A 13,715-nucleotide genomic window follows, 5' to 3' on the forward strand; every position below is an offset into this window, starting at 1 on the left:
GCTGGTGCAGAAATTGTCCATTGCATCTCGTTAATTGCTGACGCCTTAAGAAAAAGCTTCCAGGGGAAAACTCTGGTGGGAAATACTGTTTTGCGTTTCCTACAGATTCCGTGCCTGCCTCTTATTCACACTCCTAGGTTTGAACAATGCAGGTAGACAGAGTTTGACTGGCAGGGCCTGGCTTTCAGGTCAGAGCTCGTTCTTTTAATCTCTTTTGAATGCTAAACCTCATCAGAGAATTTCCAGGCGCTGCACTCACGTGAGTATTATCCTCATCTTACACATTAGGGGACTGAGGCATTCTGGTGCAAGTTGATCCATGTCCTATAGCAAGTGAGTGGCAGAGTGGAAGGATGGTCTTGTATTTAAGGTGCTGGAATGAGACTCAGAATGGAAATGTCTAAAGATGGCCATGGTAGATCTGGGGAGTATTGGGAGTCAGATTAGCTGGTGAAGGGCATGACATTTTACTTGAGTTAGCAGCCCTACAGAGCCAGCTGAGCCACGGCAGAGTGGGAGCTGCCTTCTCTTCCCCCTTGTGCATCATGGTTGACTGAAGTCTAATCACGCGACTCCGGTGCCTCCCCACTGGCAGTCTTTGGGTAAGGCAAGTCTCACTGAGGGAGCTTCCAACAGTCATGAGGATGCACCGAGGTCCCTGAGCTCTGGTGATGATGGAGACAAAGGAAAGCGCCCTGCTTCCCATTTGGCTCTCCAGCTGGATTACTGAGCTGAGGATGTGGGTGATGGAGTTGGAGACGTTGAGCCGGGAAGCCAGCAAGAACTTTCGGGGCGGGGAGAACCCACCTCAAAGAACATTCTGAAATCTGCTCATCAGTTGCAGTGTAAATAAGTTCCAGTCAGTATGTAAATAAGGCGGCTGGTTTGTGTCCATGGAAAACTGGCCCGGGGCCCCCAAATACCTGTCTATTGGGAATGGGTCTGTCACTAATAACCTACCAGCTGGAGCATGCTCTGCTTCCAAAAGAGCATCCACATTCCTACCTCCTAGACCAGGGGTGGGGAATCTAAGACCTGGGGGCGGGTAATGCGGCCCCTGGCTTGCTTGCATCCAGCCCCTGAGGCTTGGAGATCCCCCTGCAGCATTTGAGAAGCAGAGCTGGTGCTCCAGCCCCACACCCACATCAACTCCCCTGTGGGGCTGGATCACAAAATTGTTACCAGCCTGGGCCCTCTAGGTTCTGGTGTGCAAGGGGAATGCGGGGAGTGTGTGTCTCCTCGGTCGGGGGCCAAATCAGTGAGGGTTGGTTTTTTGGCTTTTTTGCTTCTCGTATGCAGCCCCCGACTGATTTTTCTGTAAGTCAGCAACCCTGGACCCAAAAAAAGCTTCCCCACCCCCTGTCCTGGACAAAAAGACAGAGGTGCTAGGGTCATGAGTCACTAGCAGAGCTAGGAATCCTGACTCCTGTCCTATGACTCCCCACACTAGGCTGCATTTGATCCCACCTGCAGGAGAGGGGAAGGCTCTGTACCCTGTTCCCATGTGCCTGGGCTGGCTGGCCCCAGGCAGAGTGCTGGGAAATGGGAGGGAGGTGTTTAGAAGGGTGTGAGGCTGCAGCCCTGTTCCCTTCTGCCTGAGACTGGGATCCCTGCACTGGCAGGGGCGCACTCAATGGTTTTTAAACTGGCATGTAGCCCAGCTCTTCAGTGGTTTCTGCTGGGTCTGTGCAGAATTGGGTGTGGGCGAGCCTCATAAGAAAGAGGGAGTGTTCTGGAAAGCAAGGCAGCCTACTCCCTGCGCTGGACAGCCGCACCTGTTTGAGGCCAGAAGGGATCTGCAATAGTGTGGGGGGTCACATGGGCGCTCTCCCTGGTGTCCAGGTGTAGCGTTTGCATCTCTGCCTCGGTTTCCCCGCTGGGTTTTCAGTAAGTTCAGCGATGCTTTTGTGGAGCACCTTCATTTAAACAAAGGCTAATCAGCTGTGCAGCAAGTCTTCAACTCCCGCTTCCTCGGGAGGGACGGGGGAGGCTAATTTTAATCATCCCCACCCAAGTCCCTCAGTCCTGGCTCATCCCCAGGAAGGCCCTTCAAGATGAGATCCTACTCCACAGTCAGTGTCTCCTGTCATCCCCTAGGGGAGGATCCCTCTGGACTGGGGCCTCTCCAGAGAGGTTGCATCACTGCAGTTCTTTGGAACATAGGGCTAAGCCACTCTGCCTTCTCAGGAGCAGCTCCCGCCAGCAGGACCGTTCCTATGTCCCCTTTTCAGGTGAGCTCTTGAAACATCTCTGAGTAACCCCTCGGCTCAGGAGCAGCTCTTGTGTTCTGTGGCTCCCTGCTGAGCCCCCATACCTCTTTATAATGCCAGACAGGTGTTGAATTCACTGCTGCCCAAGTCACCTAGGTGACTACTCCTGGGTGAATCTAGGTGGGGTCTTTCTCCTTAGCAGAACCTGTCAAAGGTTGGCTGGGTGCTTGACCCCATAAAAGGGTATAGGTCATTAGGGTAATTTTAATCCATAAACTGTATCCAGGACACATTTAGGGACGGGATGAGACGCACTCTTTCACCTGCCTGCTTCTTTCCCCTGCCGAAACCAGCACATGCACTTCATGCTTGCTCCAACTTGCTGATTGTGGTAGCTACAGCCGTATTCACCCAGCAGCTAGTACAGCCCAAAATCCTGAGCAGTCCAAGCTGTTAGCCCTGTTAGATTGGCCTGCACCACCAGGCCTGGCACTAGCACCCCGGCTGAGTTAGTGTAGATGGGACTGTATCTCAGCTGGACAATCTGTGTGTCTAACTCTGGCCAGAGCTGGTTTCTAGGAACTGCTGCTGGAAGCCTCACCCGTCAGGGACGTGCCTGGGCAGAGCAGAGTGGCTTGCATGTGTAATTTCTCTAGCATAGGTGGAACCTTTTGCTGTTTGAAAATGCAGATCCTGTGAGAGATGAGTAGTAATCTCTTCCAGGGGCTGTAACTCTCCTACATTGGACTAAGTTCATCTTTCTTTCTTTTTTTTTTTCCTTTCCTGTTTGCTCTTCTCTTAAACCCTGCATAGTCCAACACCTTACTTCTGCTGGGCTTGGCCATGTTCCTTGCATTAAAGGGAGCATGGCCTCAGTTAAGCAGAGCCCATACGTGTGTGCCTAACTCCCAGAGACTTCCATGGGATTTAAAGTGAATGGTGATAACCCCTACCTCTTGTCTACCACTTTCCATTAGTAGAACTCAAAGCACTTTACCAAGGAGGTCAGTATAAGTATCTCCAGTCTACAGAGGGCGAAAATGAAGCACAAAGCAATGCAGTGACTTGCCCAAGGCCACCTAGCAGTGTCAGGGATAGAACCCAGATCTCTTGAGCACTAGTTGGCTACCAATGTACTTTGCTGAACTGGGTTACCGCTGCCATGTCGCCAGTGACCTTGCTGCTGGGGCTTTTCTACTTCCAGTAACAATTCTGTAAGTCTAAAATCTCTTCCGGGGGGGAGGGGTGTCTCTCTAAGTCTATCGTTCTCCATTGAACTACCAAGCGCCAGCTTTCCTGACCTGCTCATTTTCTGGACTGTGGTAGGAACAATTATTTCTGTATTCCTCAACCTAGCCCTTCCTGGGCTACTGGGGTGAGGCCTACACTCTAGCTGCTACAGTGGCAGCTGCATTGCAGGGTTACGTCTACACTGGCCCCTTTTACGAAAGGGGCATGCTAATTTTAAACTTCGTAATAGGGAAATCCGCGGGGGACTTAAATATCCCCCACGGGATTTAAATAAAGATGTCCGCCGCTTTTTTCCGGCTTGGGGAAAAGCCAGAGAAAAGCGTCTAGACTGGCCCGATCCTCCGGAATAAAGCCCTTTTCCGGAGGATCTCTTATTCCTACTTCAAAGTAGTTGCCCACGAAAACTCATGATAACTCATATATTTGTTAGTCTTTAAGGGCATATCTAGACAGCGGAGCTATTTCAGGGATACCTCCAGTATTCCAAAACAGCTATTCCATGTCTTTTACATGCGCTTGCTATTTCAAAATATATTTTGAAATAATGAGCGCACTGAAAGAATTGGGCTTGTTTGGTTTAGAAAAGCGAAGACTGAGAGGGGATATGATAGTAGTTTTCAAATACAGGCAGTCCCTGGGTTACATGGATCTGACTTACATCGGATCCCTACTTACAAACGGGGTGAGGCAACCCCGCACTAGCTGCTTCCCCCCAGCAGACTAGGGAGACGCGAAGCTAGTGCCTCACCCAGCAGACCAGGGAGACGCAGGGCGGCTTTTCTCAGCAGACACCTCAGCTTGAGAATAAAGGACTGAGGGAAGTGAGGTGTGGGAGAATAAAACTAAGCTCTGGAGAACTGTTTGGCTGGAGTTTCCCCTACAATATGTACCAGTTCCGACTTACATACAAATTCAGCTTAAGAACAAACCTACAGTCCCTATCTTGTACATAACCCGGGGACTGCCTGTACCTAAAAGAGTGTTACAAGGAGGAGGGAGAAAAATTTTTCCTCTTGGCCTCTGAGGATCAACAAGAAGCAATGGGCTTAAACTGCAGCAAGGGAGGTTTAGGCTGGACATTAGGGAAAGCTTCCTGTCAGGGTGGTTAAACACTGGAATAAATTGTCTAGGGAGGTTGTGGAATCTCCATCACTGGAGATATTTAAGAGCAGGTTAGATAAGTGTCTATCAGGGTTACTCTAGATCATGGGTTCCCAAACTGGGGGGGGGGGGGGGGTGCGAAGAAATTCTAGGGAGGGCACGAGGCGACCCAGCCTCCTCCTCCCCCATCAAGTTTTGCTGCCCCACTCAGTTCCTTTTTTTTCCTCAAGTTTTGCTGCTTTTTTGGGGGGTGGGCATGAGGGTTTTTTCAAAAATCAAGAGGGGGGGGCGTGATGCTGAAAAGTTTGGGGACTACTGCTCTAGACGGTACTGGGTCCCACCGTGAGGGCAGGGGACTGGACTCGATGACCTCTCGAGGTCCCTTCCAGTTCTACTGTTCTATGATTCCGGCCTGCCTTTGCCCCTCGTTCCTTGAGGGTTAAGCAATGTCTTGAAATAGTGCATTATTCTGAAATGTGGTGCTGTGTAGACAGCACCAAATTTAGAAATACATTTGAAATAAGCAATGCCATTTAAATAGCACAAATGGTGTAGCTTATTCCGAGGTAAGGGTGCTATCTAGACCCCCCCACCCCACCCCACCCCCACCCAGGATGCTACAGGACTACGGGTTGGTTTCTTTAAGTTACAGGCTACCACAGCTACCCCACTGAGACTTTTCGGCAAACCCTACGGCTACCTTGCAAAATAGGGGTTGCACTCAGGAAGTCTGGGAAGCCTGGGTCAGTGCGGGGGGGGGGGGGGGTGTGGGGGGGGCAAGGGAGTCAGGCCTCAAGCTTAACTTGACACCTTGGGCTCACTCTGCCGTGTAGAGACAGCCCTCCCTGTCAGTTTCCAACCCAGCCCAGTGCTTCCAAGCCCTGCAGTTCCCTTTTCTCCCAGCAGGGGCCAGCAGAGACTGGGGGGGCGCCCTCAGCTGCGCGCAGCTGGCTTTTCGCTCCACCAGGGGGCGCCCTGGCGCGCTCCTCCAGTCCCCTCCTCCCCCATGCCCTGCCCCACCCGGGAGTGTTCCGTGCAGCCAGGCGGACTCCAGGCGTTCACCTGCCTGCCTGCCTGTACCTGCCTCCCCGCCCCTGAGCCAGCCCCTGCCTTCCATCTTTGCCCAGCCCGGCTGCTCTCCTGCTGCCTCCCCCCCCGCCCGGGAGAGAGCAGCTGCTCCGAAGCCCCCCGCCGCTCCCCCAGGGACTGGGAGAGCCGCAGCAGGACAGGACAAGCTAGGGCCAGCCGGCGCCAGGCATGGGGCCCTGCTAAGCTCCCCTGGGTGGAGGAAGTGGGAGAAAGTCCCTGGGATCCAGCCATGGTGAGTTTCCTGCTCCTCGAGTTTCCTTCCCCCCTTTTGCCCTTTCTTGGAGCAAATTTTGTAAAAGTTTCGCCCCCTCCCCAGTTTAATTATTAGGAATGAGCAGTTTGAAGAGGGGTGTGTGTGTGTGGGGGGGTTGCATCTTAAATCTCCATTCCCTCCCCCCCCCCCCGACAGACACACCTGGGCTCCAGTGCAGCCCGATTCCATGAATCACCTTGCAAAGGGGATAGAAAGCAGCTGGATCAGAAATAGTCTCTGGACTGATTTGTGATTCCCAAGGAACCTTCCTGCCCTTTTCCTTCCTCTGGCTTGGTCCCCTGGGCTGGGCTCCGGCTCCTTTTCTCCGTGGGATCCGCTGGCTCAGAACCTTGGGGGAGGCGGGGGGGAGTGGTTGTGCCTGGATGGTCCCCGCACGTCCCCTGCCTAATGGAGGGGCTTACGTTGCAGTGCGGGTGCCCCATTGCTGCCCTGAATATTTGCTCCCTTCCTTTTGTGAGGGTTGGCCCTTGATCCTGCCTTTGGATTGCTGCCCAGGGGCACTTCCTGCAACCTGGGGGGGGGGGAGCCTCCTGCAGGCTCGGGGGCTTCCAAAGGACATTTCCTCTGGTGCTGGGCGTCCCACAGGGGTTGGAGAGGAGACGTGACATTTTTCAGGAGTGCGCGTCTGTGGCATACAAAGGGTCAGATCACCCCAGCAACCCCTGAAAGGCGCCTCTTTTCACCTGCTGTCGGATGTTGTATCTAGAATTTCGGCCAGCGCACAGGCTGGACGAAAGGGATCCGAGTCTGATTTTTACTGGCTCTATGATGTGAGGCGCCTTAGAAATGTTTGTACAGCACCTGGTGCCATGAATCCCAGGGCCCCAGAGGCTCTGACTCACCTTTGGGGTGGAGAGTCGCAGCAGTAGTTTGGGCAAAGGAATTTTGGCCAAAGGCATCTGGGACAAATTGCTGCTCTTCTGGAAAGTGCGGGGAGGAGAAGGAGGGCAGGGCAGTGATGGGAGAGGCCACTCTTTCCTTTCCAGACACTCTGGGCAAGGGGTTTGGATCCCAGCTCATGTTTCCTTAACAAGACCATGCTATGCAAGCTGGGGCTGGGCTTCGGTTTCTGAGAACCGTGGCAAGAAAATCTGAGTTCCAGGCGGGTTTGCCAAGGGATTTTTGAGGCGCTCTTTGTGTGGAATGGGCCAGAGTTCCCCTCAAACCAGGCACCGACCCAAATTGCAGGCCAAGGGACTCTCCCTCAGCCCTTGTCTCTGTGGGGAATTTTCCCAGTGTAGCGATTCCAGAAGAGCTTCCGTGTGGACGCTCTATTCTTGAGGAATTACTCCATGCGCAAAGTGCATTAATTACTCCTGAAGACAATCACTTTTATTCTGGAATAGTGTCTCCACATGGGATGCTTACTCTGAAGTTTTAGTGGCGTCTCAGCTGGGTAATTATGTAGCAAAGAGGGGGATGTAAAACACATCTAACTCTGCTCCCCATGAACCACAAATGTACGAAAATCAGGAGTAAAGCGTACCAGCTAACCACGTGGCTGGTGGCGGTGATGCAGTTTGAGGTTTTAGGGTTAGATTCAGGCTGGGTTGCTAAGCTTTATGCGATGGCCAGGATGAGGAGAAATTACTTCTTTTCTTTTAATTAGGAGCAGACCGTCTCCTCTATTCACCTGACTCCAGCAGCTGGGGCTTGGCTAAGAGCAGCATCTAGTAAGAGGTAGCAACACTGCTGCCCCAGCATGGATCCAGGCATGTCCTAACACTATTATGACAAGTCCTGCCTGCACTCCCATGTAAGGAGGATTTGGTCAAGCATGCTATCCCGGGCCTGGCCTGCTACTTGTGGGGCAGGCTCCAGGAGTCAGATCCCTCAGAGGTGTGTAGTTTCCAAACCTTCCCCTGCCATGCTTGGGCTTATTGCAGACTAGGGATATAAATAACCATTTAAATAGTTAAGCAGATAAATGACTTAAAATTATAATGTTTAACTGGGTAACCATTGGCGGGCAGCCGGGGCCGGGTTCCTGGGCCGAGTGGGAGCCGCCGGGGCAGGGGTTCTAACGCCTGCTCGCCTAGGCCACTCCAGCATGGCTGGGGCCAAAGTCCTGTCTGCCTGCCCGGCCATTCTGACATTGCCAGGCTACCACCTACCAACACAGTGTGTGGCCAGAATCTCAACTGCCCACCCAGCCCAGGTGTGACCCTGTCTGCCATCCCCACATGGCCGGCTGGATTCACCCAGGGCTCCTCCAGCCTGCCTTGGTTGGCTGTCCAACCAAATATTCCCGTAAGCCTAATGCTTACCAGTTAGCCGTTTACGTCCCTCCTGCAGACCCTGCATAAACAGCAGCTCTCGACAGGTTTGTGGGAGGAGGTTTTCGGAGCTGCTTATAGACCCATTTGCAATTTGGCAAAATTCAGGGGTGGAGGTGACTGAGCAGAGGTTCCCTCCCTTTGAATGTTTGTTGATGCTTAAAACGTTCTGCAGAACTCTCCCTCACTGCGTGGGTGTGCGTGGCAACCCAGCCCCCCTTTCTATCCAAATCGGGTGTGGCCATCCAGTAGGCCCCTCACCCCTGGGACAAGGGTTTCAGCCAACCTGCTGAGACCCCGAGGAGGGGGCCTCATAGGGCCTTCTTTGTGATGGGGTTTTGGATCCTGGCAGCTCCTCTCTTCTGCCCCCACTTCCCATTCCCCAAATGCTGATGCAGCTGCAGCCTCTGTGTCCACAACTTTCCTCCCCCACTTCCCATCTATAAAGCCTCCCCTTTCGGGGGTTTATGGTGCTGAAGATGGGGCACTGGCGGGGAATGTCGGGCACTGATTCCAGCCAGCATGGGGCTAGAGATGTAAATATGAGTTAATTGAATAGTCAATTAACCTCATGAATTCTCACCCTTACTCAACTAATCTGGAGTCCTGGAGGGTGGGGCCGGCAGCTGGTGTGCTCCAGCCCCACTCCTGAGGAGCCCTCTGCCACCCCCAAGCTTCTGCCCCTGTATCAGGCAGCAGGGTAGGATGCCAGGCAGAAGCTGGTTCCTCTCGTGGACTAGCTGTCTGTCGCCCAGCGCTGCTGCCTCCAATACAGAGGCAGCAGCGTGGGGTGGCACCAGCCCCTGCCGGGGGTGGGGGTGGGGCTGAGCTTCTGGACCTGTCATGAACCGAAACTGAGACGAGCTGCTGGCCAGCCTGCTAAAAAATGTACTGGCGGGGGTGGGGGAATGCATGTAGTCAGTAGTATGTAAACTTTTGCTTATCCGTTAATTGGTTAATCGACTACATTGTTACATCCCTAATTGGGGCATCCCCATCCTGCCTTTCAGGCCCTACAGGGGTTGCAACTTGCAAGCTGGGATTAGCAGGGGGTCTCCGTCTGCGGGCTGTGACTGGGGGGCATGTGCCCTTCCCAGGACGGGGGGATCCCAATTCCTGACTGGATCTTGGTGGCCCGGGCTAGTGGTTGCAGCTCAGTCTCACTGGCTTGGATGGTGAGCATGGACCCTGCTAGCGTCAGTCCTGTGCCTGGATCAGCTGTCCCCTCCGCAGAGCCGCTCTGCTCTGGTAGGTGGCTGCACCCAGTGGGTCATTGGGAAGCTATTAATAGACTGTGATTAACCTGTCATCTATACTGATTACTTGATTAGAGCCCTGGGGTGAGGCTGGAAACCAGCTGTAGGAGGGGAGTGAGGGCTAGTGGGTGGAGCAGCGCAATGGGAGCTGCTGGGTTCTATCCTGTGTGACTTGGAGGGGGCCAGGCTGCCCCTGTGCCTTGCTATCTCTCCCCGTGAGTGGGGGTGGCGGGGTGAGGCAATTCGAGGGCCAGCCAATCTGTAATGTTGTGGGTCCCTAGCGCCTGTTTTTTTGTTTCACAGCAAAACAGGATCAGGCTTCCCCTCGGCTCCTGCCAGACCAGGTCATGGCTGCCCAACCACCAGGCTGGTTAATCCTTAACCTGCGCTCCCTTCCCTGGTGTTTGTACAGCGCAGGATGCAAGGGCCGGGCACCTGCATGCCTGTCTCAGGACAGGGGGCCCCGGGATGGGATCGGGCCTGTGGAGCCATGTGCCAGCAGCCACCCACGCTGAAATGCCTGTCCCAGGGCCGTGATTCTGCTCAGTTCCTCCTGCCGGGGCTATTCTTAGCACCAGCCTCGTGGGCTCTGTTCAAGGGATCCCTCTTCCTCCTGGCCGGGCCCTTCAGTGGTTGCCTTGCTCCCCCCCCCCCCGTTAGCTTTGGGGTGTAGGCAGGGCTGGCTGGGTCTGGGGCCGTGTGGGTGGGGATACCACACCCTGTGCTGGAGGAGCTAAGGGCAGTATGGGCAGGTGTGGGGGGGAGGGCAGGAGCATGTGTGTGCTGGGGAGGCCTGAGGGCATGTGTGGGTAGTGGGGGGCAGGGCTGGCCTTACCATGAGGTGAACTGAGGTGGCCAGCTCCGGTGCCAGACTGTGTGTATGGGGGGGGGTGCCACTAGGACCCAGAGAATTGAGACTTTTCAAAGTTTTGGCCCAAGCGAGGGGGCGTCATTTGAGCTCCCCGCCTCAGCTGCCAAAATGTTGTGGGCCGGCCCTGGTTGTGCGTTGGGAGTGGGGCACAGGCCAGGGCCATAGGGGGTCAGTTCTTGCCCTAACCCCTCCCGTGCACAGAGAGCCGACGGACTGGGGCAAACTTTGGCCTGGTAGCAGAGGCCTGGCTTTCAGCCCGCCCCCCCAGGCAGGGTTTGGTTGGGGCTCTGGGATGACAGGCCAGGATCCTGGCTCGGGCCATGCAAGGATAACGCTGCCATGAGGGACCCTGTATCTTAAACAATGGGCGCGTTTGTCCTGTCCACTGGGGCCTGGCGCTGTCCTGGCTGGCTAACGGGGGCAGCACTGTCTCTGTGGGCTGGGCACGAATTGCTGCTGCTAGTCCTGTGCCCGTGAAATCTCTCTTTGCTCCCAAAGCCAGCCTGGTCCCCTCTCCGCCAGCCCCGCCATGGTGGTACTTGCCCCAGGACTCTCCTGAGGGGCCAGGACATCTGAGCGTGTCAGGCCCCAAAAGGGAGCAGGGTGAGATTGTCACAAACAGCCACGTGGATTCTAATAGTACGTGGATATCGGGACTGGGCCCCGTCGCAGACCCCAAATGAGTTTGGGACCCCGTCCTGTTGGGCTGGGTCCTGTGCAGATCCTGATTGAGATCAGCCCCTCCAGGAGGCTGGGCCCTGCACAGACCACGTCTGAGATCGGCCCCACTCCTCTCCCCCCTGCATTGGGCCGGGCCCTGCAGAGACCCAGTCTGAGATTGGGGGCTTCCTATTGCTCCAGGCCTGTGCAGACGCCGCTCCTGGCCAAGATCAGGCCCCTAGTTGTGTTGGGTGCTGTACAGACCCCCCCCGGATCAAGCTTGGGGCCCCCCTCCTGCTTGGTACTGCTCACACACAGATCCCGACCAAAATCCAGTCCCCCAGGCGTGCCAGGCACTGCGCACACCATCCCCCACTGAGGTCAGGGCCCTGTCGTCCCTGGCACTGCACTGACGTGGATTTAGGTTCTAAACTATTTAGAACAGGGAAAATTGTTTGGCTTTGCCCCCCGCACCATAACAAGATGATAAAGAGTTTGACGCAGGTTGGGAGGGGAAACTGAGGCACAGAGCACCACTGGGACTTGTCCAAGATCACCGAGCAATGGCAGAGCCAGAACCAGAATCCAGGTATCCCAAGGCCTAGCCTTGAGCTCTGCTCATTGGACCATGGTGCCTTTTGCTAAGCCTTGTAGCAGGATTGGCTGTGTTGTCGGACCTCCACCCACAAGGTTTTGCTGGGGTTAGGAATACACAGGCTGAAACGAGGTCTGATTTGGGCTCAGCCCCCAGGGGATTGCTTCCCTGGGCAGGCAGGTTTGATCTTGCGGCTGTGTGTATGCAAGGTTTCAAGCCGCTCTGGATTTCGGGAATGTGGTGTGACGTTCAGGATGGCACGTGTATTGGGGGTGTGGATGTATTTCCTCTGAGCTGGGCACACACCCAGCTCCTGTTAATGAATAACACTGCCAGAAAAGCAGTTTCACAACCATAAAGGCTGGTCCTGTCCTTATGGGTGGGGCTGTGGGAAGGCAGCCTTGTTCAGTGGTTAGAGCAGGGAGGGTCTGGGAGTCAAGACTTGAGGCTAGTCCCTGCATTGAGACTAACAGTGGAGGTCTAATGGTGGAGGCTAGAGGGCTGGAAATCAGGACTTCTGGGTTCGTTTCCTGCCTGAGGGTAGGAAGTGTGGTTGAGTGGTTAGACTGCAGAGCTGACAGACAGGGCCTGTAGTTCTAATCCCGGCTCTGCTGCTGACTCAGAATCTCAACCAAGTGAGTCGCTTCTTTCCCATGTGCCTCATCTTCCCCCTCAGTGACCTGGCAAAAGCACTTCCCTTCCCACAGGCCTGCTGAGGCATAACATGGCCAGAGCTCCAGAGTATCCCAGGGGCTGGGCCCAGCCTGAGTCGTTTTCCTCCCTGGGGAAGGCTCATGTGCTGGGGCCTGTGAGTCTTACCTTCCAGTGGCTCGGCCATGGGCTTGTATGACAGGACTGATGTTGCCAGGTGCTGTCACTGGCCCTGGCATCTCACCAGCTACCTGCTCCTCTCCAGGGTGGCACAGAGGCTCTTCTAGTTGCCCTGCCCACGTGCCAGACCCCAGAAGGCACCAGACTGGCTTCAAAAATCTGCAGGGTGTTGTTTTTTTTTTAAATAAACCCTGGGTTTCTTTTTTATTGGCCGCTCCTGTTGGAGCCTTCAGAGCTCTGGTGCACTCTGGATGCTGCTGAAAAGGAAAGCACCATTCTCGCCCCCCGGGGTAACAATCTTCTCCTCACTAGACATTTTCTGTTCCTGACCCAGCTCTTCCTTCAGGCTACCTCCAGGCTTAGGGGTAGAATGGAGCTAGTGCTTGGCTAGTGCTGACAAGGGTTTGTGTCCCTTCTCACCCGATTCTCACTTGTTTTATCTTCAGCGATGCGAAGAGCTTTGCGGCAGGGTGTGTGTTTTTGCTCTGTGCTTGCCCAGCGCCTAGTGTCCCGGGGCCCTCAGGCATTACCACGATCCAAATATTTTGTGAGGTTTTTAATATTTACTCTGTGTGCTCCAGAGCTGGGGCAGTACATGGGAGAGCGACGCAAGTGTCACTGAAATCAGGCACAAGCCCAATCAATTAACACCCAGGAGTCGGACCCCAAAAAGCACCAGACTGACTACAAAAATCTGCAGGTTTTGTTTTTTTAAATAAACCTTGGGTTCCTTTTTTATTGGCCAATCCTGTTGGAGCCTTCAGGGCTCAGGACAAGCTTTGCACAAAGAGGCAGGAAAGATCAGTGCCAGCCTTAGACTCCTGGTTCCTCAGTTCAGTAGCCTACTCTGCCACATAGAACCTTGGGCCAGTCACTTTGCCTGCACCTCAGTTTCTCCCCTCTGTACAATGGGGATAATCGTGCTGCCCTGCCTCTCAGAGGGCTGGGAGGATAGATATACGCAAGCGTGTGAAGTGTTTAGATCTGTGATGTCCAACCAGTTCTGAAGCAGTCGCCACTGGAGTGGCAACTTCTATAGTGAACTAGCCACACTCAGCCGGCCAGATAGCCACATGTGGCTAGCGTGTTGGACACCACGAGTTTGGATACTATAGTGATGGGCCGAGCAGATAAGGGTTAGAAACTTGGGTTTTCTTAAAGGAAACAGAATCTCACGTGATGCCAGGAGCTGGGGATTGAGTGAACGCCCCAGGTACCACTGGAGAGCCGGCAGCATCACAGCTAGGAGCGGGGTAGTGAGCAGCACTCGGGCCTGCCTGCCGGACTCTGCTCCGGGCAGA

The 13,715-nt window shown here is 54.5% G+C and overlaps 1 protein-coding gene across 1 annotated transcript in view; it reads left to right on the forward strand.

Annotated features, from left to right (window-relative positions):
- The first annotated feature begins 5,588 nt into the window (after positions 1-5,588).
- Positions 5,589-13,715, forward strand: part of LOC102461036 (unconventional myosin-Ie-like) — a 33,274-nt gene continuing 25,147 nt past the window's right edge. The window contains exon 1 of the mRNA XM_075907668.1: positions 5,589-5,883. Coding sequence (XP_075763783.1) covers positions 5,881-5,883 — 3 coding nt within the window. The 5' untranslated portion in view covers positions 5,589-5,880. The remainder of the gene's footprint in view (positions 5,884-13,715) is intronic.

Source organism: Pelodiscus sinensis, chromosome 24 (assembly GCF_049634645.1).
Source record: "Pelodiscus sinensis isolate JC-2024 chromosome 24, ASM4963464v1, whole genome shotgun sequence".
Classification (NCBI taxonomy): Eukaryota; Metazoa; Chordata; order Testudines; family Trionychidae; genus Pelodiscus; species Pelodiscus sinensis.